General features: G+C 41.6%; 1 protein-coding gene across 2 annotated transcripts in view; it reads right to left on the bottom strand.

Annotated features, from left to right (window-relative positions):
• Nucleotides 1-24,653, bottom strand: part of ube3c (ubiquitin protein ligase E3C) — a 44,144-nt gene extending 19,491 nt beyond the window's left edge. Inside the window, exons 1-15 of one of the 2 annotated variants that reach the window (XM_084049206.1) lie at nt 24,556-24,653; nt 23,283-23,404; nt 23,057-23,110; nt 22,321-22,395; nt 21,938-22,072; nt 21,324-21,439; nt 21,029-21,186; nt 19,231-19,384; nt 15,550-15,770; nt 12,308-12,459; nt 11,339-11,523; nt 5,434-5,520; nt 4,637-4,794; nt 3,850-4,112; nt 100-204 (exon numbers count right to left, since the gene is read on the bottom strand). In XM_084049206.1, coding sequence (XP_083905332.1) covers nt 100-204; nt 3,850-4,112; nt 4,637-4,794; nt 5,434-5,520; nt 11,339-11,523; nt 12,308-12,459; nt 15,550-15,770; nt 19,231-19,384; nt 21,029-21,186; nt 21,324-21,439; nt 21,938-22,072; nt 22,321-22,395; nt 23,057-23,110; nt 23,283-23,348 — 1,929 coding nt within the window. In that variant the 5' untranslated portion in view covers nt 23,349-23,404; nt 24,556-24,653. The remainder of the gene's footprint in view (nt 1-99; nt 205-3,849; nt 4,113-4,636; nt 4,795-5,433; nt 5,521-11,338; nt 11,524-12,307; nt 12,460-15,549; nt 15,771-19,230; nt 19,385-21,028; nt 21,187-21,323; nt 21,440-21,937; nt 22,073-22,320; nt 22,396-23,056; nt 23,111-23,282; nt 23,405-24,555) is intronic. The other variant, XM_084049207.1, reaches the window with a different exon arrangement.
• Nucleotides 24,654-27,005: the final 2,352 nt, after the last annotated feature.

Below are 27,005 nucleotides of genomic sequence, written 5' to 3'. Positions count from 1 at the left end.
GCCAAATTCTATACAATAGTGAATGGAACGTGTGCGTGTACATGTGTCTGTGTGTGTGTGTGTGGGGGGGGGGGGGTGTCTATTTTCACAAGATGATACCTTATCTGCACGGATGTTGACTTCAGCAGAGAGCCAGTGACCTGCAGGACAGAAGGGTCGTCTGATGTCACGAGCCTTTACCATCTTCACCAGGTTGGTGATGACCTAAGAGGTGGATCATACAATTACATTAACACTCTTATTAGGAGCAGCACATGGCCAGACAGCACAATGCATGCACATCATCAGAATAGGAGAATAGGAACCACACAGCTAAACAGAGGCTTTTCATGTGTAAATCGTTCAACGACTATGTGCTTTCTCTTAAAAAAAAGAAAAAGAAAAAAAGAAACACAAGAAAAAAAAAAGCAATTTGAGAGTTCAGCCATTAGTGCGCCATTTATGGGCAGTATAAAAGAAAAACGACCTGCGCCGTCCCTCAACGTCTACGCCTGTTAATTACTGGGGAGCTCTGCTGACATCAGCCCTGAGACACAGAGGAAAGGATTCAGCAGCACCACCGCTTCCCCTTCACAGCACCACTGGGACCAGTGGGGCTCTCTGTTGGTGAGTGGCACGAGCGTTTTTCTAAAGCGATGCATTATATTTTGATATAATGTTTTCACTTTTTTGCCTGCATACATTTGGATGAGTTTATCAACACTCGAACACCGACCATCTGCTATATATATAAGGGTATCATTTGTCATATACTAGCTTCAATTGCATATATTTTGAAAGCCTAGCCAAAATGTATAAAGATTAATAATATCGAAGTGTGCTCCACATACTTCCTAGACAACATCATCCAGCCTGTGCTCAGTATGTATTATCTTTTTTTGTTGGTGAAAGAATGGAATGTCAGAAGCCTGAACTCTTATGCAGACTACAAATCTCTAGGCCAATAAGGAAGTCAAACACTCCACTGACGTGAATGTTGTTAAGAAAGAAAGAAAGAAAAAAATCATTAGTGGGTCTTCTTCTGCCAGCTAAAACAGAGCCGTTTTGATGATTCAGAGTAATAAAATGTCCTGCTGTGGCTCAGACAAGTTGCTCCCAGTCATCCAGCCTCACGTCATTCAATAAGGAGGAGCCATTTTCCCTACAATAACAGTTACAGCGATCCCATTTCCATATAATAACCAAGCAAGATTGTTTCAAATCGAAACGTTCCTTCTCTAAAGCGCGTCATTTTCATAAGACGACAATCAATCTCGGGAAAACGTGGGGAGTCGACCGGAGTCGGCAATAATGGCAAGTGCAAAATGCTGTAAAAGACGCGTGACGATGGGTTTGGAGCGAGCCTACCCCCTGACTCGGGGAATGAATAAGCATTCCTTAATTAGCCCATCGGGTTAAGTGCAAGCCTTAATGGGCCTTTCCCAAACTCCTGTGTGACATCGCTCTCCAAACATGGCCAAGAAGAAAGTTCCATTAGCAATATTAATACAAGCTTAGTTGATCATTTTCATTCAATTAACTTCTTTCAATTAAATAGATAGCTCGACAATGGAGGTGATAAAAGATGGGGAGGGACGCCTGATGACACGAACCAAACATTAGCGTGTTAGGGGTCAGTGGCGTTAGACCGACTGTAAATCCCGCCGTTCAATTTGGAAAATGCATTTCTCCTGCTCCCCACTTCTTTAATGGGTCGTTTTAGCTGACAAGAGGCCTCTGAGCGGATCTTTTATGAAAATTCCTGACGTGCTCTGCGCGGATTCGCCACCTTTCCCGCCAGCTGCTCCCGGTGAGCTTTCAGATTCGCAGCCGAAGAGCAAGAGCCAGGAACAAAGTCGCTTAACCCATTTAGACCGGGAACGCATCTGTGTGTCATTTTTAGATTTCTTTGGCTATTCAAAAATAGCAGATATACAACCTCATAGCGCGGCACCGAGTGCCGCGCTATGAGCTTGTAGATCTGCCATTTTTGAAAAATCTTTGAATATATATATATGTTTTAAAGCGAACATTTTTAACTCCGATCTGTGCTTCTGGGGGTCCCTGGAACAACATATTTTGAGATGGGGGTCCGCGGCCAAATATATATAATTTTGGGGGTCCTTGACATGGAAAGGTTGGAGCACCACTGATATATACTAACAGTTTTTCAAAAACATGTTTTTAAAATATATATTCAAAGATTTTCACAAATTAAAAAAAAAAAGCAACAAAAAAAAAGCAGATCTACAAGCTCAAAGAAAGGCACTATGAGCTTGTTTATCAGCTATTTTTGAACAGCCAAAAAAATCTTAAAATGACACAGATGCGTTCCCGGATTGAATGGGTTAATTGCCGCTTCCGTGATGGAGGACGGAGGGGAAAGGTGGCGAGAGGATGAAAAAAAGGAAGAGGGAGGCGCGGGATGAGAGAGGGGGGCTAACGAGGAACGACGCTCACTAATGTTGCCATCAGCCTCATTTCCTCTTGGTAAATAAGCAATGGATGTCCTCAGCGGCTCCTCTGTCCTTCGCCCATTGCCTGCTCATGTACACACATGCCTGAGTTCCCCCCGGTAAACGCAAACACACCGGGGTGGCAAGCTCCAGCGCACAGGCAGGCTTTATCACAATTAAGCCAACTATTAGTCACATATTATGGCTAATGCTCTAAAGCAGGGATCTTCATGTTTTACAGGCCAATGAACCCCTAGTCTGAGAGGGAAACGAAGCAGGGATTTGTTTGACAGTACTATCATTAGTGTAATGTTTTGGAGTTTTTTGTTTACATTTTATCTTTGCTAATAATATGTTAGATTCATGTTCACATGTATTTTCACACCTTAATTTCTATTTGAGAGACGCCCCTTAGGGGTCCTGGAGCCCCTGTTGCAGACCTTTGATGCGTTATATTATAAAGTATAATATACTTTATATTATAAAGTATATCACGGAACATGCCCAGTTAAAGTAGAATCAGACAAAACAAGCAGAGGATATATGAATACATGTGTCTGTATTCACAGGAAGCCATGCGGACTGGAAGTGAACAGGCGGACATCCCTGAATTCGGAATCATTCATATTTCCATTTGGAGCAAATCCCATAATTGGATGCATTTAGGTGAATGAAGTGTGAATGAACTAGGGAATTATGTGGATCTTGGGATCGACACAGAACGGCGTTGCTCCAATGTAGATCTCAAGACTTCACCCGACCACCCTGTGACATAAGTCGTCTGTGACGTATAATGTACGATTACAAATTGGAACCACAGATCCCTTGACTTCCATTACATTTAAGTGAATTATTTCAGACAGTATAAAACGTAACATATTATGTAAAAATGTGGAAATTCAACTCCTCTTTTTTGTTTAATATGGTTCACTGGCAATTCAACTGAATTTTCAAAAAACGTTATTGTCTCCGCCAGGAGACTATGTTTTCGTTCTCGTCCTTCCGTGTGTCCACCAAGCTAACATTGGTCAAGCTTCACGTGACACGTGACAATATGTTGAAAGGGTGTGCTTTGATTGGCTAGCGAGACGCATGATGAAATAGAGACCTATAAATAGGTGTGTCACTTCTAAAGATCATTTATATCTTTTGAAGTGAGGTAAGACAGGATTAATCAGGAACAGTACTGGCGGAGACCTGTGCTCCGAGGAGCACATTTTCTAGTTAGACAATTGATATTATGTTTGCGCACCACTGTTTGATTTGGTAAATGACATGACTCTAATTTATCAGACTGTATCGATAATCTCAGACCTTATTGACTTTGGGGGTTTTCAGACATCATAGAACCAGGTTTCAATGCCCATCCCTAGACAGGTGTGTCAAGTGTTTGGGAGGTGTACATAGTCCTCACCTTGAAGAGCTGGACCCAGCGTTTTTGCTCAGCTAGAATGCGCTTCTGAACCTCGGCGTTGGTCTTGACGCCCACGCTACGGAAGGCGGCCATGTACTCCTCGCGGTGCTCCGTCTTGGTCTCCGGGTAGGCCAGCTTGATGATGCCCAGACAGGCGTCTCTCAGGCAGCGGGAGAGAGTCACCAGCTCAGCCAGAGTAAAGGGCATCATGGAGGACTGGCTCTGGCCTGCAAAGAGAGACGAGGGGGTCGTCATTAGTCCTTCTCTATTTTACTGACCATTGTTCAGTAACTTTAACATAACACATTAACGTGATGCACATATTGCAACGCAACACTTGACAAATATGAGAACGATGACTCATGTTGCAAACGTGTGCCCACATAAGATCAATGGGGAAGTGGAATGGACCTGCAAGTATAAATAGCTGTGGTAGCAAAGGCAAGCAGTAAGGGGCAGCCAAGCCAATCTGGTGAGTTTGCATCCCACCCAGACACACAGGATACCCAGCAATGTTAACATTTTTCACTGCTGGAAAGTAGGACAAATTCTAGACAAAACAAACAAGATTCTTATTACTTAGCTTTCTAAGATTTAAGTTTACCTTCGCACCCAATGTTTAATACTCAACAAATGAGGGCTATGTAAAGAAATGTGAAAATTCCAGCTCTACTACAAGCTCACAACATGTGACGATGCATTGTGAGCTGATAAATAGTCAGTCTTTGAATTGTTTTGTTGACAGTTTTCTGACATTTTAGAAAATAGGGCTTCAGAGGATATATACCTTCCAGTTCATGTCCAAAGAACTCGCTGTCGTGCACGGAGATGAGCGAGTGGCTGAAGAGAGAGCTGAAGAGATAGAAGATGGGGATGATGCGGTTGGAGTCATCCAGGGACATGGGAGAACCTCTGGAGATCACCTGCAGCAGAGGCACCATGGAGCTGGAGGACGAGTTGTGGGAAGGAACAGGTTCAGAGTTGAAGCACAAAAATGGCACATGAGCAGATGCATGTGCATGCATATATACCAGTCCCTCCACGATTCTGCCATCACAGGTATTATCCACTTTCAACCTGGCGTCCCTATTTTGGGCATGTCATGGATAGGCACACATTTGCAAAATGTTTCATAACTACTCCTCGAGGACCACACAAGTCGCCAACGAGTTGGGAATGCATGCCCCCACCTGGTTACGCAATACCAGTTGTACAAGTCTGTCTGTGTGCCATGCCCATATATGGAGATTATGGAGTCCAGGCCAGTCTATGATGCCCACCCGTAAGCCAACTTTTATATTTCAGATTTTCCTGTTTTCCTTTCTCCTGTTTGGTGGCATTAACAGTAGGTTCTTGCAATTTTCAATAATTCCTGATAAAATTTGACAAAAACATTTTGAGTGCATCGCACTTTTTGCTAAAAGAATCATCAATCGTCAATTTGGGTCACAGGAACCGGCACACATAAACGTCCTGTGAAATCTGGGAATGATAATATACACATTTAGACTAGCATGCACACAACCACAGGTACACACATGCACATCCATTGGCCAACGTTTTGCCAACATTGAATGTACTCACCCAGTGATCATTTTGGTCGTCATGGATGTTATCAAGTGCCACAGATGCCTCAGGAAACGTGCATTGAAGGCTAAACTGTACAGAAGTCTGTAGGGAGTGAAGGGGAAGACAGACAGATTGGTACATCTGATGGTTTTATCGTTTACTTATTTTTCCTCATATTGATGTCTCCAACAAAAAGGAGAAATAATTATGGAGATATTAAATCAGATGACACAGTCTTAGTGTGTAAGGTGTAAATCCGCTTTCTGTCTCCCCGACCTCTAAGGTTGGATTGTTAACTTTGCCCAATTAACCAGAAGACACACATAAAAACGGGAAAAGGTAAATAACGCCGTTAACCAGTATTTCCCCCAAGGAATTTTGCTGGACCCTTTTCTCTCCCCCTGTATACCTAGCGAGCTCGGAAAATAGATTAAATGAGCCATTAAGCTTTATTTAGGCAAGGCACCTTCCATTAGTAAACTAGTTGTTAGCAAGGGTATCAGGCCCGGGTCATAAACAGCCCTACTGGCTTCCTGCTGGAGCCCCATTTAACTTAATGGCCACGGAGAGAGACAATGGAGTATGGGGGAGGACAAGTGGTCCTCACTCTGACCCCAGAGCATCAGCATGCTTCCACACTCACACTGAATTACATGATAACAGAAGGGGGGGGGTACTCCACATACCTCTCAATACTGGCCTGTTGAGTACCAGGCCAGTGGCCACAACACCCAGGTGTGAAGCTGATCTTTGTTCAAGTGTGTGTTAGTGTGTGTGTGTGTGTGTGCGTGTGCGTGTGCGTGTGCGTGTGTGTGTGTGTGTGTGTGTGTGTCTATTATGCTCTCTGGCTGGGATTGGATTGTGGTGCCTTTTCACACCGAGGGTTAACAACAGGTGACAATAATGTGGTAAGTAAGCTAAAAAGCTAAATAGAGTGCCCCTGCATATAATGGGCCTCTGTCTGTGAGAGCGCTAGTGCTCTGGCACCTATAAGCATGCCTGTCCTTTAATGGGACATCTCCTATTCACAACGCATGGAAAACAGGAGGAAAGGTCAACAGGGGGGGGGGGGGGGGGGGGCTACGAGAAAAAAAACAAAAAATACAGGAGCGAAGGAGACACAAATTGAGGGGAGGGACAGGAATATAGTGGAGAAAAAAGGACCTCATGCAGAACTACACTCATGTCAATGTCAGGGTCCAATCCCTTACTGTCGAGCGGCACGCACAAAATCATTTGAAAGGAATGAAGTATGGAAATGAGCCCACGGGAGGGAGAGTGACAGCCGCCCTTTAATAAGGCTTGAGAAATGGTTTGAGGCGAGCCCCCGTCGTCTGTCAAGTTACTACAAGGCTCAGGAGAGTAGCGAGGAGTCAGGCGTAGTGCTCCGGGTTCTTAACAGTGATGCGGGTGTTTGATTGAAATGGGAAACAAAGCACTAAATGCCGGCTGACACGCTGATTTACGGCCTGCTAGAAAACCCAAACCTCCATTTCAATCATGGAAAGAACCGCTAATAAACAAAGTAGGGGCATCAAATGGGGGTTGTGTTTTGTGTGCGTGTGTGTGTGTGTGTGTGTGTGTGCGCACACATATGTTGGGCAGTTGATGAATCTCACCCGGATCATTGCATTTTGAAGTAATGAAAGAATTTGCATTTCAGCAGAAAATAAGCCACTGACGTTTGGGTGACATTTTCCACCATCAAAAAATATATTTAAGAATGTTGAGCGAGGGTCCTATTTCCCCTTCAATCTAAAAAGACTCCTGGTGCTCACATTATTAGCACCATTATCTCATGTCAACTCCAAAAGTAACTTGTCAACCGTTCAAAAGCAAATGAAGCACAGGAGCTCATCTGGAGCTCACTTTCATCAGACGGATACCCGTTAGCGGCAGAGTGCTACGTTAGCCAAGGCTAAACAATCAAAGTGAGATTACACCAAACACCCAACACAGAACAATCAAATGTAGATTACACTGTACCCGACTAAAGGCAAACATGCAGGCTAGGTGCAACTTGGCACTTTCTATTAAATCAGATCATTCTAACACCAGGCCTGAATCACTGGGCATCGTTTGCCTTTGAAGTTTAGTATCCGAGGTCCTCTGAGAAGCAGAGAACAGCTTTCAGTTTCTGCACAGATATTTATTAAAAAAAAGGGTACTCCGGCTGGGCCGGACGGAGGACCAGCTGACCAAATGGTCTGCTTCCCTCTTTCTCTTTTTTAAAAGCAGTAAATCAAGCCCGGGATGCAATTTGCTCCCCTTAGCCTCTTGTAAAGCTATCCCGTCCACTCCTGCAGTGATTAATCTTTCTCAGTGAGCTAATTATTTTGTACAGATATCCGATAATGATGGAGGACGAAGGGCAGGATTTATGGTAAAAGCGGCGGGACGGAGGAAGCCGTAAAAAAAAATGAAGGGGATGAAAATACAGAGGAAGAGGAGGAGGAATCTCTAAACTCTGTCTAAGGTATTTGGAAGGAACACACCAACATTTCAAGATTAAGTTTTCTCTTGAGACCACCTGATAACTCTGGCCATTATCTGACTTTTTAGACGACAATCGGTATCTGCCAATTGTGTCCTGATTTTTAACCACTTTCAACCTGGTGTCCCTCCCTATTTTTGACATCTATTTTTAAATAAAATAAATAAATAACGTTTTTACAAAATATCGGTCAAAACATCGGCAGTCAGTGGTCTAGGACTCAAGATTGGTATCAGACCCAAAAATCTGGTATCAGTCAATCAGGCTCTAGGTTTCTCCTGTGGTGCATGGTGGAGACTTTTGATTACCGACAAGGACGATTCATGCGGATCCATTATCGTCAGATCATTAGCATGGTTGTTGTTAGATGGGTTCATGGACAATAGATAGATAGACCTTTATTGATCTTGCTAGGGAAAATCCGTCACCAAGAGGCAGCACAGCAGTTAGTTACAAAGTTACTGTCGGATAGAGCAATATAAAGGTAAGAGATAACAATACAGAAGCACCATCAATAATGAACAGCAGCAGCATACAATAGTATACATTTAGTATACATGTAATAGTATACATATCTATTGTATAGTGACAATGTTGCAAAACTAGGGATTTACAATTAATTGGTCATTATATCAGTATCAGCAATATTGGCTTTAAAAAATGCAACAACAGTATTGAACCAATAAGAAAATAATATATCGGTTTAGCCATTTTTGTGTTTGATAATATTTAGGTTTGAATCTGAAGCAGAAAAAGCCTTTTGTGATGATTAAGGCCCGGGCTACACGTACTGTGACATTTTTCTGTACGTTTGGGCCTCTCAGCCACACGAACACAGCGTTTTCAGACCCTAAAAGTCTGGGATTTTTGTTAGCGGCTAAAAGTGAAGTGAAGCTTTTCAAAATATCTGTAACAGTGGAACTGTGTAGACAGTAATGTAAAGCGGAGAGTTTGAGAAACGATGACGCCACAGCTCAATTTGTGAATGGCCAGTGTTGCTTGCGCCTGGAAACTACAACTTTGATGGTGGATATATCTATCGGATTGTTCACGGTTGTTTAGCGCCGTTAGGCAATAGTTAGGACTATTTACACGTTTATAACTTAACTTATCATTGTTGCATCAACTGCACCATTTTACCGGCAAGCAAAGGCATCTGCTGCACCCAATATTACTTAGTCCACGGCGTCCGGGGTTAATGTCTGCCAGATACGACGTCTCCATCTGTGACTTGACTTCCCTCTTCACTGTAGCTCCGGGTGGCTACGGGACTCTGTCACATAGCATTGCCATCCAGAATTGGGGTGCCGGGCGAAACAGTCTATAACCCGTTTCTCAACATTGTATTCAAAATGTAAAGGCAGCAGTCCCATGTCTTTAGTAAAGACGGCATGTTAAAAATTAAAGAACGGTTGTGAAACAATCTTTTAAAATGGAATGTTCTGACAGCTTGTGTCAGATTTAACAGATGAGCGTTCCTGACCCGTCTCTGATCGGGAATGCTTTACCGTGTTAAATGCGTTTCTGCTTTCACGTGTGTACAGAGATAGTTTTGTCATGTGGACAGGGTTTTGTTTTCTTTATTTAACAGAGAACGAAAATATCTGCTTGGAAAAATATCAGCAGCTTTAATCAGTGTTTTCTGGAGAAGTTCGCATAGGGTCAAAAAATTCGAAAAATTATTAGATAAAGTACTACTATTTACATTGTTTGTTGCACTAATTTGTGCATCAATAGGCCTACTAAATCAGGTAAACGTGCACTGTTTTTTGCATCTGCACCCAGAATCACAGTTACTGTAACTGTATAACAGGTGTAAGGTCAACCCTATTGGAAACTTGTACTGCAATATCGACCAAAATCCCAATATCGTGCATCCTCCTCAAAAAGTGTCGACCAAAGACATACGTGCACTTGTTTACTACCAACGAGGCTGTTCATTTTCTGTAGTATTTTCATTACTTCAACATGCAATCTGGGTTCAGTTCATCAACCTGTCTCCCCCCCACCAACACACAAACACAGACACACACACACACACACACACACACACACGCGCGTGCTGATATACTCGCGCATCAACTGGTAGCTTCCTGGTTTGGCTCCAGTAATCATTAACCAGAGGAGGTGATCGTCCATGAAGCTCTCAGTTTAGATCACCCTCTGTCAGTCAGAACAGCCCCCCCCCCCACCCCCAATTCTGACATCCTAGTCCTAATGTAATCAGCCAGAGAGAGAGAGAGAGAAGGGGGGTAAATTGCCCTCATCCGAGACTGACAGCTTCCCTGACATCCCTGCTTCCTCTGCCGGTTGTAAAATGTCAGCGGGTGAGGACCACAGATAACCGCCTGCCTCCCTTCTCTGTTATTTACATTGCTGCTTACAGCACAGAAACACATAAAGCCACGGTTTCCCTCTCAATCAAGATGGGCCTGTAAACATCCTCACTCTCTAACGCAGGAGCTGATCTCTCAAGCATCTGTGTGACAAATGAGAGAACGACGTTGACCGCTCTTTTTTGTGCTGCGGATGTTTCCGCAGCATCTTCCGATGCAAAAACCTGTTTTTTTTCCCCCGCAAAGTGCCTCCACGGTGGAGAAGAGATCAACGCTGGAGCAACACTGACATTTTAAGCCTTTTATTAGGTGCAAGTATACAGATTGACTGACGTTTCGGTCTTTCGACCTTCCTCATGGTGGCTTTCTGGTGGCTCCAAAAGACGAAGGCATAATTATAGAGGACGTAGCCCCTACGATCCCTCACATTGACAAAGGACATTTAGTACATGGTAGCATTTCATAAAAATATTCTGCCACCTTTGCAAGGGAGTTGTAATAACATTCCTTTTTATGCCACCAACAACGTTGAACTGAGCTGACCCTGTCTCAGACCTTGTCTCACGTCAAACATCCATCCTGATGCTTGCGTTTTTTATAATCACCTTGTACACAAAAGACTTTCATTCGCAGACATTCATTCACTGGTCAGAATAGTAACACGTGCATGCACGTGCACACGCATGCGCAATACGCACACTCACACACACTTTCTAGCAGACCAATTCCATGAAAAAGCATTTCAGAGCTGAATCGAAGCTGATGCATTTGTTAAACCAGAGGTTCTCAAAATGGGGTCCGGGGACCCCAAGGTGGTCATTGATGGGGTTCCCAGCTAAATAAGTTAATATAGCATCAAATTCTGTTTAACCACTTTAACCCCATGTACATTGACATCTCAAAATAGGCAATCTACAAGCTATTTTCGAAACAATTACAATAAGTTTGTAACATTTTAACAACACAAATGTTTGTTTGGGGGTCCCTCCCTGGCACAAAGTATTTTCAGACGGGGGTCTGCGGGCAAATACATATTCATTCTGGGGGTCCTTCACATGAAAACGTTTGAGAACCACAGTGTTAGACTGACCTGACTTTGGGCACCATGAGACGATGCTGCACCATGAGGGTGTGACAGATGGAGGCCATCTTGGTGAAGACCTCCTCGCTGGCCGAGTCCCTCCACACCAGGTTGAGCAGGGCGTTGGTCTGCTCCTTGGTGTCCAGCTTGTGGACACACTCCTCTGTGATGAGCTGGACAGAGATCCTGTCGTCCTGACGGGGAGCGGAGACGAGAGAGAGAGAGTGCAAAACTTGACTTACTCTAGTCTAGAGCAGTGGTTCTCAACCTTTTCAGTCCGCGACCCCCCACAATAATCATACTTGAACTGGGGACCCCCACCCTGACATGAACTTGGAATTGCAGGAGTTGAGGCATTACATTTAGTTTGACTTGGTTCCACAGATAAATATTGTTAAAATAGCCGATGTACAAGCTCACAACGCCTTGCGTTGTGAGCTTGTACACACTTTCTAACAGACCCATTCCATGAAAAAGCATTTCAGAGCTGAATCGAAGCTGATGCATTTGTTAAACTAGAAGTTCTCAAAATGGGGTCCGGGGACCCCCAGGGGTTCTTGAGGGGGTTCCAGGGGGTTGCCATCAAAATGAGTTAATATAGCATCAAAATCAGTTTAACCACTTTAACCCCATGTACATCGGCTGCACAAAATATTTTCAGATGGGGGTCCACAGCAAAATATATATTAATTTGGGGATCCTTAACATGAAAAAGTTTAAGAAGCACTGCTCTAGAAGTTAAATTATCGCAGCAGTGGGGGCCGGGTAAAGATGCAGAGTAAGGTGTATAGGCGTAAAGAGTAAATGTACGATATCCAATTATAATAACAGTGACAAGTGACGACTTATGCAACAGCGAAGTGTTGTTGCATTGGTTGTTGTGTGCTTAGTTACGTGTGTGCGTGTGTGTGCGTGTGCGTGTGCGTGTGCGTGTGCGTGTGTGTGTGCGTGTGTGTGTATGTGTGGTTTTCTCTCTACCTGCATGGGCAGAGGATGGATGCCGCCATCATCTTCATCCTCTGAGTCGCTCGTGACCTCGGGTCTGTCGCTGCTGTCTGATACTGGCAGCAGGGGCAGCAGGGTCTGCAGGGCACGTAGGTACAGCAGGAGACCCTCCTCTGATAGTGAACCTGACAGAAGCACAGCTTTCACTCACTTTATGTAGTTCACGTTAGGGCCGGGCAATATGACTATTTCAAACGATGATGAATCAGCCTAATACATTTAGTCGATAATAAAAAATCTATTCTAATTGTTTGATGTCGAACATTATTTTAAAAAACCTTGCTTCCAGATTATTCAGTTATAAGTAGGTTATTTGGTTCTAAATCTAGGTTTCCATATATTTTCGGTTAATTGCCTAATTCCCTAGTTCAAGATGTTGCGTCAAATGAACAATAGGGACTAAGAGGTTTAAATAAGGACATAATTAGAAGGAGAGAAGATGTCATTCAGTGTGAGAGTGGATGGACCATCACTCAGACTCAGGGCAGGAAACCACCTCTTTTGGCTCCAGGCCACAGTGGCTGATAAAATAGGGAAATTCACCAACCTCTTTCACCACAACAAACAAAGATATCTATCATGTGAAAAGACACAATTGCGCACATATTCTAAAGCATAATGTGTTTTCAAAGAATATTTGGTTCCATTTATACACTCTCAGAGTTACAGACTTCTAAGGGTCCATTTGGAACCCCCTATAGGAATCGTTAAAGGGAAACGTTAAGGAATCGGACTGTTAGGGAATCATTAAGGAACCAGATTCCGGAATCGTTAAAATCCTAGGATCTCAAGTTGGGATCCTTTAGGATTTTAACGATTAACCCTAGTGAACTTTATGGCACTTTATTGTTCATCATACTTATGTGTAAAATCCCTGTCACTGCCAAGCTTTGCGGTTTGGTCTGGGGAGTGTGCAGACAACCACACGTCTCCTCCGATACACATGGACTCGCCACAGTCGCCAGCCACTTCTCTTCACCCGACAGTGAGGAGTTTCACCAGGAGGATGTAACAACACGTGCAGAGGAACACACTATTCCTCATAGTTCCGCTCCCCGCTGAACTGTAGGAGTGGCTAGTGCTGCTACCTTATGGGCAGCCATAGCTGAATGGATGGAACCCACCTGGGAAGCAGAAGTTCCCAGGTTTGATTCTCAGCCCCGGCAATGTGTCAAGGTGTCCCTGAGCAAGACATTCAATCCCAAACTGCCCCCCCCCCCTCCCCCACTTGAGAAGCACTCAGCTGGATGAAGCTGAAAACTTATCTCAATTTCCCCCGTGGCATGAAATGGGTCTAATTACCTTCCCCCGGAATCACGGCCAACTGATTTTTGTTATAGCGCCTGGCCAAGATGGAGGCTCCGTGGAGAAATCAAAAACCCCAGTCTCCATGGTGGTGGCAGGTACTTTACCCTTGCGTCACCTGGCCGGAAGCCAGCATTTTAATGCATTCTATAGCAAGGATTGAGCGCTATGACGTTTAGCCAACACTGACTCAGTTATTCAGGTAAGTTAAGCGACGTTTCAATGACAATGGATAAAATGTAAACAAACGTTAAATGGTCTATGACTGTTTATGTACAATACGTACCGGTACGTTCCTTTGATAGGACCTCAAAATAAATTCATAGTTACCAGCCACAGTTACCAACAAAAAATACCAGAATTTGACTGGCAGACATAGTTAATTTCCTATCCTACTTCCAATTCCACAACAGATATCCCTCTAAAGATACACTTAGTTGTGTGTGTGTGTGTGTGTGTGTGTGTGTGTGTGTGTGTGTGTGTGTGTGTGTGTGTGTGTGTGTGTGTGTGTGTGTGTGTGTGTGTGTAGGCGCTCGTGTGCGTGCGTGCGTGTGTGGCTCAACAAAAATAGTCGATCTACAAGCTCACAACGTTAGGCGTCGCACCACTGTGAGGTGTTGGAAGCTTGTAGATCAGCTTATTTTCTGTGGGTGACTCCAGCACAGAAATAAGTATAAATCACCCTGGTGCTTCTCTATAAATCAGTCTCTTCTGAGTTTATACTGCAACTGAGTCATATTTGCACCGTATAAACTCCCACACAGTGTATATAAACATATACATAGGCCTACACCACACATGGGCAACAGGCCCATGGACCATAACAATACGGCCTAAAACATTCTCAAATTAAAATAAAATGACTCCCTCAGAGAGTTATCTAAATCATAACATAAAAGCTAGCATTATGCTAATAGGGTTGGAGGAGTTTTTAACTCAATTCCAATTAATTCATATTTACCATTTGAGTAAATAACTGCATTCCAATGGTGCAGGTATGCACTCAAGTAGTAAATGTTTTAATTGTTAAACAGTCTGTTTTGAAGTCCATATTTATAACAAAAAGCAATGCATTCCACCACTGACCTACGAGGTGGAGCAAACTGGCAAATGTTGATACTGCATTAAGGTGGATTATTTTATGTATGTTATCTTTTCATTGTAACCTCAGAGTACACCAGAATGACATACCACTGCAAAAGAAAAGGTCAACATTTTGTAACAGAAAATTCTTATGTTATGAATCAAGGACCCAGCCCTTCTGGCCTGGCAAATAAGATTATTGTAAAGCAATCTGTCTATCAGGTCTACCAAATTCATGGAATTTTAACATAATTCAGCACGGCAATGTGTTTCAAATTCAATTCAATTGGCCAATGTGTTGCGCGCGCGCACACACACACACACACAACTTTCATTCATTCCACCTCTCAACCCCGCACGCACACACTCATATCTTTATTTTTTTACCCCTTTTTCTCCCCAATTTAGTCGTTATGCCAATGGAATCCTCCCCACACACATTCCTGTGTTGTCACTGCTGTTGTATCCTACTGACTCACCTGCCAGTGAGGAGCCCCCACCAGGAGGACGTAGAGCCTTTGTTCTATTCCTACCGCCCAACACTTTGGTAAAATGTATTTTTTGTTGCCGTTTTTAGTATTTCTTTGAAATACATGGACCTCAGGAATACTAGCTGACGTTAAGGTGTCAGCTAATGGGGATACAATTAGATAAACAAATAAACACTCCCTGCTGACATATTCCGCCCCAGCCCGTAGGAATACACACACGCACACGCACACGCAGAAACAGTCCATCAAGGCACATACAATCTTTCCACTGTATACAGACAACATACACAGGTTGTGTGTGTACATAAGAGCACACCTGTCATTTAAGTCACATACCTAGGCAGTTCTCTCCCGCTGAGAGGACAAAGTAGAACAGCCAGGGGGCCTGGCTCTGTGCTGCTGAGGAGGACACTACGGTGGTCTGCAGGGAATCCAGGAAGGCCTCGAAAGGGAACGAGAGACGCACGTCGGACAGTGCGGGTATAAAGAAGTGAAAGATCTGCTCTGTGAACGGGGCTGAGATGAACTCCTCAGTGAAGGCCGCAAACACAAACTGCCTGAAAGAAAGGAAGCAAGAGGATTAAATGGGGAGAAGAAGTACTTCACGTATCCCCCTAATATCAGTCCAAACTATCATATACACACATTAGGGATGGGGCTTTTAAACAGTTAACCGTTTACAAGGAGGAAAAAAAACACTATCTGTTTAGGACTAATTAACCAAAAATGTAAAATAACTCATAAATAATATACGGTACATAATATAAATATTGAATATAACTGTAACTCATACAAGACTAGCAGTGTTAAACACTCGTTCTGTTTGTGCCCGACAGCAGTTCTTAGACTGGATTTAACACATCAATTAATTAGTTCGACAAGCGTTTCATTTTAACGTGGGACTTGCACTGCTTTGAGACGCTAACTGCTGCTAGTAGTGACAGATGAAATGCCTTATACTCTTCCAGAGCCACGATATTAATGCTGGATTCATCCAACACATACGTAACAAATATCCAATGTTGCTAGCTGCCACAAAAGCCAACAAGTGACACATATTCTACATATGAAATCCAGATACTTCTCATTTTCGTTTTTAAAACCAAAGGCTTTGATCTGAAACCGTAGCTGATAAAGAGACATCTCTATCAAACCACATGGCAGTGGAACTCATTTCAAGAAAGACAGCTGCCTGTTTAACTTCATTTGGATGCTATGCACCTTGTAAAGCAAAGCAAAGCAAAGCAAAGCTTTGCTTGTTTAACTTGTTTAATGCTATGCACCTTGTAGGCTGTCTATAATGAGACAGCTGGCTTTGCTGCATCCAAGTAGGCTACTGACATCAGCTGAGCTACATACATGCATGATCATTTTTTGACCTATTAACACATTGACTGCCTGAATTATTTTCACTGCCTATTGTTATTCATGCCAGAGATTTTTCAATAAAAATAAAAAAAAAGTACTCAGGAGCCGAGATACAAAATATTAAAGTTTTAAGTTAACAAGGAAGTGGATGAGAGTAAAGATCTTCGAAAATTCATATCTCCTTGGTCTTTGGGTTAATTAAAAAAAAAAAAAAAAAAAAGATGAAAAGCTCATATCGAGTTAACTCGATCAAGGCAGTCAATGTGTTAAGACCTGAGGTCGAAATCAGCAGTTTTCATGACAAGGACCCCCACATTGATATGTATTTGGCCACAGACCCCCATCTGAAAATGTGTTGTGCCAGGGACCCCCAGAAGATAAGATTTATGTTAAAAAATTCGAACTTATTAAAAATTGTTCAAACACTTTTGAACAAGAAGATTTTTTTCAAAAATGTTCAAAAATAGCAGATGTACAGGCTTGTATATGTGCTATTTTTGAGAACCACTGTTCTAAACCACTGTCTAAATCCTAAGAGTTTCTGAAGAAAAAAAACATATGTTGCTATATATATATTATATAGCTAAAATCTAAAATGACACAGATGCTTTACCTGTTTTAATGGGTTAAGCCTAAAAGCCCAACGCTAACACACATACAATACATGTAGTATATATATATATATAATACTGTATACACATTACACACACAGACAAACGGTAAGCGTTCTTGCTCAAAGAAGCTTTGAAAGGAGATATGCAATGTCACAATGTCTGGCCACCTTAACTATTATATCACAGGTCAGGTAAAACACACAGGAGACGGGACCAAAGTAATGCCGACGCATTGTCTAAAACACGGCGTTATGGAATGTAAAAAAACTCAAATCAGTTCATAACAAAGAACAAAAAAAAACGTTTTTGACAGAGTGGGCTTGTTCCTGCAGTGTTGTCCTGGTCCTTTCAGCTTTGCGAGTGTTCCAATATTTTCTCGTCAAACAGAGCTGCTTTGTGTGGCTCAGTCACACATCTGGTGGGCCCGGTCAGATAATTAGCTGTTACAGTCTGTGTGTACACAAGTTTCTCTCACTGCCACCCTGCTTTTCTTCAAAGAAGAAAAGGACTCCTCTTGTCGTTTGTCATTAAGACCGTCTCAAATTGAGGGCAAACAGTTGATATTCTGCACTCTGGCGAGTAAGCGAGTCTAAGGGGCTTTTATTGCATGTTGTAAATTGGTCGCTGGAGCAATTACTGCCTCAGTTGGCGTGATGGGTTTAGTGGATGATTTTAACAGTATACACCACAGACAAAGACATTCTTTTCCTGTCTTCTTAATGTTCTCCTCCCGTCACAATCCCCAGGCAGTAACTTGGTAAGTGTTGATAAGTTTGAGTATTATGAAAAAAATGCGCCCTCGTCCTCCTCATAACCCACTTACGGAATATGAAAGGACTTAATGTATTCTCAATGTCATCATCTAATCATCAGAGCTTCCCAGAATAAGAATCCTCATCCCGGGACCGGTGGTGCTGCTGCTGGCCAATAATTTGATGACCGGCAGCGGTTCCGGTAGGAGACACAAAGAGTCTCTTTTTGTGTCTCCTACCGGTCCGCTGGTCATCAAATTATTGGCTTAGGGATGCGACAAAAACAAAGAAATATCCATGAATTCAAGTCTCCATGGCTGACTTATCGATAGAAAAAAAGTATTTTTTGGGGTGAACTTTAAGGCTGATGCATTGGGTGGTCTTGTTTAGCTAAGTTAAGCAAGCCCCCAGAACCCAGTGGTTGCATTGAAGCGCATTGGACATGCTGGCCATTCGTAGGTACTGCAGCTTAAACGGACGGGGCCACTGCACAATGTACGAGCGAAAACGGTTTCGACCAATGGGCTCGACTCACGAGCTTGCGCACAAGCTTGCGCACGGGGCCGTGCACCTCTGTGAAATTAAACACGTCACTTCTGTGACGCAGAACGTATCACAGTGGCCCCAAATAGGCTACGCCCATCACACTTTACAACCCGGAAGAAGGGGTGAATTCGCTTCATGCGCTGGGTGAGCAACTCAATGCAAGTGGATGGGAGGGGATTTCGGGTGCCCTCTCTATTATTTTTAACTCTATGAAGTTAACGATTTCGGGTGCCCTCTCTATTATTTTTAACTCTATGAAGTTAACCCATTTAGACCGGGACCCCTATACGTAACTATTCCTTTTAATCCGAGAAACCTTTTTGGGGTTGTTGTTGCTATGAACAGTATATAGCTATATACATTTTTTTGAATAAATATTTGACGTTTTTCAGGATTTAGAAGGTCTAAATGGGCTAAGCTAATAGTTGATGACAATGTTTTTGAACCAAAAATATGTTTCATTTCAATATTCAAGTACTAAATGCAAAACAGACTACGGTACTATATGCAATATTTAAACAAATTATAACTGATTCCCACAGTGACCCTTTAAGCAACTCGGACGGTGCACCTATTCTATGCGCGAGGCCATCGGCTGCTCGGCACAGGCAATCGCTCGCCTAGCGACTCACTTGGGGTGCACCTCTTGAGCCTCAAGGCCGCCTGCCTTGTTGTTCAGAAGCGTGCTAAACTGCACCCATCCGGATTAAACAGCTGTTTTTGTGTGAGTCCCGTACCTTGCGCCTGTTGTGCAGGAGGAGTAGGTAAAGTGCAGGGGTTTGAGGATGTGATCCAACAGTGTGCTTGCCATAGGGACAGAGGGAGCGTCAGTGTACTCCAGACTAGCAGGCAGCCTGTGGTTCACTAGAATGTACAGCGATCTGTAGTATCCTGAGGTAGTGAGTGAGACAGAGAGAAAGAAACCAAGAGAATCAGGGGAATTCATATCAATATAAATGTTGTGAGAGACCATCTATATGTCGCTTTGTTTTATATAGTACTATAAATTCTAAATTCACTTAAAAATGATCTCTTTCCACTGTTTACTGTGATGTCTACAGTGGAGAAATATTATAGGAAACCGAGATTACGTGCAACAGTAGTGTGAGATAGATTCTCTTTGTGAAGTAATTTTTATTTGGAACAAGGTTGATTTCCTAAGCTTCCGCACCGCGAATGAAGGCATCAACCTGAATTAATGAGTCATCAACCATATGAATATTTATGATGCTAGATATTCGTATTTCACGTTTTTGTATTGTTCATTTGTCATGCCCCTGGTGTGTAACTTTAAACGCCTTTAGCTGTGAAACTAGGACAGCTCTCTTTGTCTGTTTAATTAGCTCCCCAAATATCTGACTACATTAAAGCAGCACTATGTAACTTTTATTTTATTAATACATTTTTATTTTGTCCAATCTGTATGGTAGAGTATGTTAATACAATATAACTTATGCAATTGGGGTGGTTGTATTTTGTCTCCCTGCTCTTCTATTGAGACATTTAGATTGTGTCAAAGGTCATGTCTCACCTAGACATGGGATCTGGTGTTTTTTTGACCTGATGGTCAAGATTCAATTTATCCAGAAAACCAGCTTAAAATCAGGGGTAGAAGAGTAAAGTTACATAGTGCAGCTCTTTCTTTTGTAACTTTCTTAGGTTACAGTGACCAGATGGCCTAATTTGTCCGGAATAGTCCCGGATTCAAGCTGGGTGTCTAGAGTACCAAAAAATATTTGTAAAACAAAATAAAATCCATTTTATCTACATTTATTACCAAATTGCCCCAGTTTTCGCCACAAATAAATAATATCGTTTTCAGCACTTTTATCATGTTCTGTTATTTTGAAAGGCACTAGGTGTGTTAAGCACTAAAATAATTGTGCCTCATCCTGATGAAAACATGGTGCGCATAAAGGTGCACGTGCATGCCATAAACACGCATGCATTAAGGATCCCGGATTGGGTGTTCGAAAAGGAGATGCGACTTATATTCATCATTAGAATGCCTTCTGAGGTCAGTTGAGCATTTAATTTCATTGGTTCTCCCGAATATAACTCTAACGTGCGTTTGAAAATATAGTGACCTTACCTTATGGTGTTTGACTCAAATTGCTGAAACCCTTACACGTCAGGCCCATATTTCATAGCACCAAAAATATTAGTCAGATGTGTCTTTGTAGATCTAAGAATACTGTTATTTTGAAATGTCCAGAATCAAACAAATAATATATGAGGGCTCCACAAGCAAGCAAGGAGCATTTCAACTGTCGCAGACATTGTTTAGACAGCAGCGGCACTGTGATAGGATTGATGTGGGTGTCGTTTGGTTTCCTTTTTTTAATCTTGTGTTATTGCTTGATGTTCTCAAAGGGCCTTTCCATAATTTAGATGCTTACATTTTATTTTTTCACACACATGCACATGTTCTTTGATGCACTGTGTAATGTGTTGGACTAAGTTTATTATTATTATTATTATTATTATTATTATTGTAAATGTATCACAATGACAATATAAAATAAACAAACTTACCTTTCTGGACCATTGAGTGCAAAATCTGCTCGATTAATGATGCTAAAGAGTTAGCGTCTAGAAGAATCGGAAGATAAGTTCTCTCTGAAGAAAATATCTCCAGCATCCTCATGGGAACGGCAACATTCAAACTGTCATCATTAGAGTTCTGCAGAAGTCTGGGAGATCGAGAGAGGAACCAGTAAATTGACGCCAACTGCGGCTACTACAAATATTAAAACATTGGTTTGTTTATTCAACTGTTCCTCAACCCAACGGGTTAAGCCAGTATCAATGCGGAAGACAAGTACTGTACCTGCAGCAGAAGCCCAAGACCCTCTTGATCTGAAACACACAAGTCTGCCTCTCTGGACCCGCCAACAGCTGCACAAACTGACTGTTGTGTTTCACCAGGTTCTGACACATCCATATCTACAACAGAAATGCCAATGGAAGAAAACATAAGCGTCATGCAATGTCTACTCTTAACCTCCCTATTTTAGGTATGTCATTATAGGTGAAAATGTTCAAGATTTTATTTTAATTATTTTATATAAGGAAGCGACTGCACACTCCAGAGAGCAGAGATGGACAACTTAATCACTGCATTAAGTGATTTATTAGCATGACACGTTTCGCCATGAGCTTCGTCAGGTGTTATAGTATATATTGAAGAAAATAGCCAATTTACACCCTTTTATGATCAAATTTAAATGTTTTTTTTGGGGTGGAAAGTATTTGTTTACATGCCTTTTTTTGTCATTTGGGATTTATACAAAGCTATTTAATGGTCGACTCGTATGTCGATTGTTTATGTACAATAAATGCTTCTGTAAAAACCCCAAAACAAATTGAAGATTTTTTTTTAAAGGGCTTAAGTAGTTAAATCTGTTGACATAGATTTCATTGAAGAGCACATAAATCACTCACTAATCGATGTGAATCCACACATTGTCTGTAGAAAAAAATGAGTTGTCTAGTTAGGAGAGTTAGACTTCCACTGTCCACGCCCCTCGACTGTGTCTGGCTGACACCCTCATCAAACTTGGTCCTCTGAATGGCATACTGGAAAATAAAATGCCAGAGGTCACACACAGAGAGAGAGAGAATGCTTCTATTTAGGTTGTGCAGATTGTTTACAGTGAAAACGTAACTACCACAAGGTGTATTAGGAGATATGTGTATCTGTATGGGTGTTTAGCCAGGATAGATGGTGATAGATCAATAAAGTGAATGGAAAGTGATGAGGACATGATGTGATCGTGAGACTGAAACAAGCGCCTTTGAGAAGTTGCAAATGGCTGGAGACTTACTTGCCGCTTGCGATCCTGATACCCACGTATGTAGGACTGAATGATAATGGCATTCTTCAGTCTTCTCCTTTCATCCTGACAGTAGCAGATGATACTTGTTAAAGAAGAACATGCGCTCGCAGAACTAAATAATTTAACATTCTGTACTGGGCCAATGTCATGTGATTTTGGACAACATGACTTCTGTATAGGGTGGGGATCTGGAACCAGGGGAACTGGATCCAATATTGAGAAACTGGAATCCGTTCCATCACATTTTCTGGGACTGGTTTGTCACACATTTTCTGGGACTGGTTTGTCACACATTTTCTGGGACTGGTTTGTCACACTGTCAGAGCTGGTATGTGAACTTCAGGTCTGCTATATAATTACAATACCAGTGGTTCTCAAATTTTGTAATTTCAAGGAACACCATAACACTCTGAGTGTGTACAAATCGAACAACAATCGGAACCCCCGCTATAGGAATGGTTAATCGGACAGTTAAGAGGGAATCGTTAAGGAACTGGAATCATTAAAATCCTTAAAGGATCCCAACCCTACTTCTGTATGCATATAGAGCATATTTTATACACCTATTACACATTACATGAACCGCATTCTTCATCCTTATTAGTATGGACAATATGTATAGTATAGTATGGTTCAATAATCAACAATTGAGCCACTAATTGAATGAACTAGTAGTTTTGCACATGGTGTGCTAACTAACATACTACTACACAGACTTTAATACCTCTCTTTTTCTTCTTTCTTCTTGAGTGCGGTGCAACAAAGATGCTTTTTCCTCCTGGAAAACAAAACATGAAATCTTCATACAACAGACACACTCAGACAGTATATGAATTAACACATAAGTCGGTTCTCTCTATGTAAACCAGACTATGTCTAGTATGTTGATTGATTATTGCCATCTTGAAAGTTCACCTTTCTCATCACCAAGTCAAACAAACAAGTGTTACCTTTCTACTTGCTCCTCCAAGTGACACCTTGGGTCTCGTTTTGAAATCTCCTTCAAAGCTGAACATTGTTACAATATTTCCATTGACTGACAACAACTTTATTCAGAAGTTGTCGCTGCTATCTGTATTTAAAAAAGAAAGAAAGAAAACATATTGAAGTATGAGTCTCCAAATTGTTTCTGTGCTTACTGTCTCTAAGATCAGGGGTCTTCAAGAGGGGGTCCAGGACTCCTAGAGGGTCCTCAGAATTACTACAGGGGGTCTGCCAAATCTTTGTCTGATAGGAACTTCTTCTATTTTTACATTAACCACTTGAATGCTAGCATTCTTATTCTGAGGATAACTTTAGCCAAACATAGCTTAGATCTACAAGCTCACAACACCTCGCTGTGAGCTTGCAGATCGGCTATTTTTGGCAAAGAGGGAAATAAAAGAGCAGAATATGGAGGGAAAGGTCAAGTTTACTAAGTATTGACAGTTTAAGTGGTTAAATATCTGAAAATGCACATTAACATGAATCCTACATACACTGATGACAGTGCTGTCAAACAAGTCTATGAAGCTATCTATGAAATCTATGAAAAAGTGTAATCTACAACACAATTATAAACAATGTAGTGGGGGGTCCCTGCTTCATCACTCTCTCTGCTAGGGGGTCCTTGGGTTGAAAGACATTGAAGACTTCTGCTCTCTAGCCTCTAGATCATATTCCCAGGCAATCACACATGAACACACAGTAAACCAGAGCGTTAAGTAATAGCATGTCACTATCCATGATTATCGGGTCGCCGTTTAACCACAAAGTGCGAAGCTTGGAAAAGCAAAGGCAAACCCATAAAACTAAACTAATAACTGGACGTTATGAAACCAAAGTTAGCTTGGCTAACGACAACAGCTAGCTCGCTATGTGTGTGTAGTCGGCTAATAATGACTCAGCAGCAGCTGTCAGCCTGTGTAAACGCCACTACCAGATTACATCTGATCAATGTGATCAGATGTCGATCCTCCAGCCTCCGGAGGATCGACCGGAGGACCGGCGCCTTGTCGTCCTGTATGTCAGGCAGTGTGTACATGAACATGATTTTGTTGACATTAGCATATTAGCTAGCTGGCTAGCAGCTCTATAGCATTGAGCCATGCTAACTTATCATCACGGGGGGATTCCTTTTTCTACCCGCAATGAATGCCCTCTTTGACATTTCTCCCCGTTTCCCTGACACACAATTGAGATGACTATGTAAATAATATATAAGTTGTTTTGTTTGTTTTTTACCTTTGAATACTGAATAAGGAGGGAAGAACACAACTCTACTAGAATTGTCTGGGTCTTCTTTTTCCTCTTCTCTCTCTCTCTCTATAAATCAATCATCAACACAACACAACACAGAGAACAGGAACAGCGATTACCTATGTCCGCTTCCGGTAAGGCAAGCAAGCGGATTGGACAAAAGTGACGTCAATAACATTGTGGTTCCCTCCCTCCGCTCCAAGCCTCCTGTGTGCTTGTGTGTCTGTGGTCAGAGTTGCCATGTCGGCTTATCATAAGCGACTTTGGGCTTCTTTTTCTGTAAAGTCGCTTGTAAAAATTGGTGGTTGCGGTTTTTTGGGCTTACTTGTAAAGTGTTTCATTATTATTGTTGTTGTAAACACTTTATTATTATAAAGTGTTTAAAGTACTTATGTGGTTGCTTCTTTTGGGCTTGTTTTCCTAGACCTGGTTGCTTATTTCTCTCACAAAATATGGCAACACTGACTGGACAGCTCCAGTGGGGACCTAAGTATGAATGAATGGAGCAGGGCGTTGTTCCTACCCTGGCTATAACAATACATACAACATGTTTTGTGCGTGTGCGTGTGTGTCTGTTTTGCAGCCAGTGATTGCAGCTCTTCCATGTACAAAAACGTCTCCTTCAAGGACCAACTTACCAAATTGGTACAACATTTTATTCTCTTAAAAAAAATGTGTTGTACTAAACTTTATGAAACAACTACAACAACAATCATAATAATGAATGAATACATACATAAATATGGGTGCACTTAACACTTTACAACATACTAAGGATGCAATAAGGCAGCAGTAATTTAAAATGGACACTGTATTATCATTCCAGTTATCTTAGTGGATGAGATTAGATAGTAGATTTTGCAACAGTTTTTTTTGTCAATGTAATATTTGTTATCATAACATGTAATAAATGACATTATTGCCTCACCGGAAGCTCTCAGCCTGTGTTGACCTAAACAAATGAATTGTCTCTCCCAAAAACTGGACACTGCAATTACATTAAATGGCCTCCTCCTCCTCTTCCAAGTGCCATATGCTTGTACAAATGTAAACCAATGCATGAGGAATCATTTACATATGTGACCACTATTGTATTTTAAGATTTATTACAGATGAAAGTAACCAGTATTTTGTGCAATTAGCTAAGAGGAGCCCAGCTTTAGCCATAATGCTGCTTGTATCAAATTAGCTTCAACAACTCATACCTATTTTCTGCCTCCTAATGCACCTCACATTAATTCTAAATATATTGGGATTGCTATATTGGCCAATTTGTACCAGTGGACACATGCCTGGCTTATATTTTTTACCCTTTAAGTAGGCTACTTTCCATTCTCAAATGCTGTGACATATTTCTGTCCCTTACAACAGTGGTTCTCAACCTTTTCAGGCCATGACCCCCCAAAATAATCATATTTGAACTGGGGACCCCCCCACCCCCCACCCTGACAAGCACTTGGCATTGTAGGCATTAGCCTACATGTTTGACCAGTTTTTATAGTATAGTTTGTTGATTACTTTTGATGCAGTATTTTTTCTTTTAATTCTTAGAAAGGTCTTAAAATTACTTAAATTGTCACTTTACCCCCCTGGGGGTCCCGACCCACAGGTTGAGATCCACTGCCTTACAACTATTGCATTCATGCTATTCAATTAACTTAACACCTGATGTTGATTAAGGACTAAATATACGCCCTCCAGTTTGCATGCTGTCAAAGTGGAAATGAGTGTAGCCTATGTCTTGTAATTTTTAAATTTGACAAATAGGTCAGCATAACTACAGGCAACTATTTGTTTGACACAATACCCTATAAATAGCCTATTGATATAGGCACTGCAAACCGAGCAATTCTGGGGGCTCTGCAGGGATATGAATAAAAAACAGTCTATATGGGGAGTTATAGTTTCAGCTAATATAATGAAAGTCAACAATAGCCTATAGGCCAAGATAATTGATATCATATTACTAAGATGTTTATTAAGATGTTTTAAAAAAAACAAGCTTGAAGTGGTAGCCTAATGTGAAATGTTTGAAATAAGCTGAAAAAGCTCAAAATATAAATAAATAAAAGAAAAAAATAATAGCCAACCAAGCAAAGTATTTCCTTTTTTAAACGCCTATAAGCTCGCTTTCATGTTATGGTTTCATTCATTTATCCATGATAAATGACCAAATAATATAAAATGAGTCAAAATGTCAACATAATGATGATGACAAAGGAGATTGCTGTTCAAAGAAATGTAAAACTGTTGTGTAAGTTATAGCCTGCACTTTCCCCAACAATTGTGTTATTATACGATATACAACACTATAATATTGTAAATAAACGCAAAGCATTGCATTGATGTCTATCATATAATAACCAACAATAATAACAGCCGTCTCCTCTGATAAGGCAACTCTTTGATTTGCATGAACAAATACAGGCTTATAG

Source organism: Gymnoscopelus microlampas (genome assembly GCF_963454915.1).
Source record: "Gymnoscopelus microlampas genome assembly, chromosome: 22".
In the NCBI taxonomy this organism is placed as follows: domain Eukaryota; kingdom Metazoa; phylum Chordata; class Actinopteri; order Myctophiformes; family Myctophidae; genus Gymnoscopelus; species Gymnoscopelus microlampas.
This window is presented reverse-complemented; position numbering and strand designations above follow the sequence as displayed.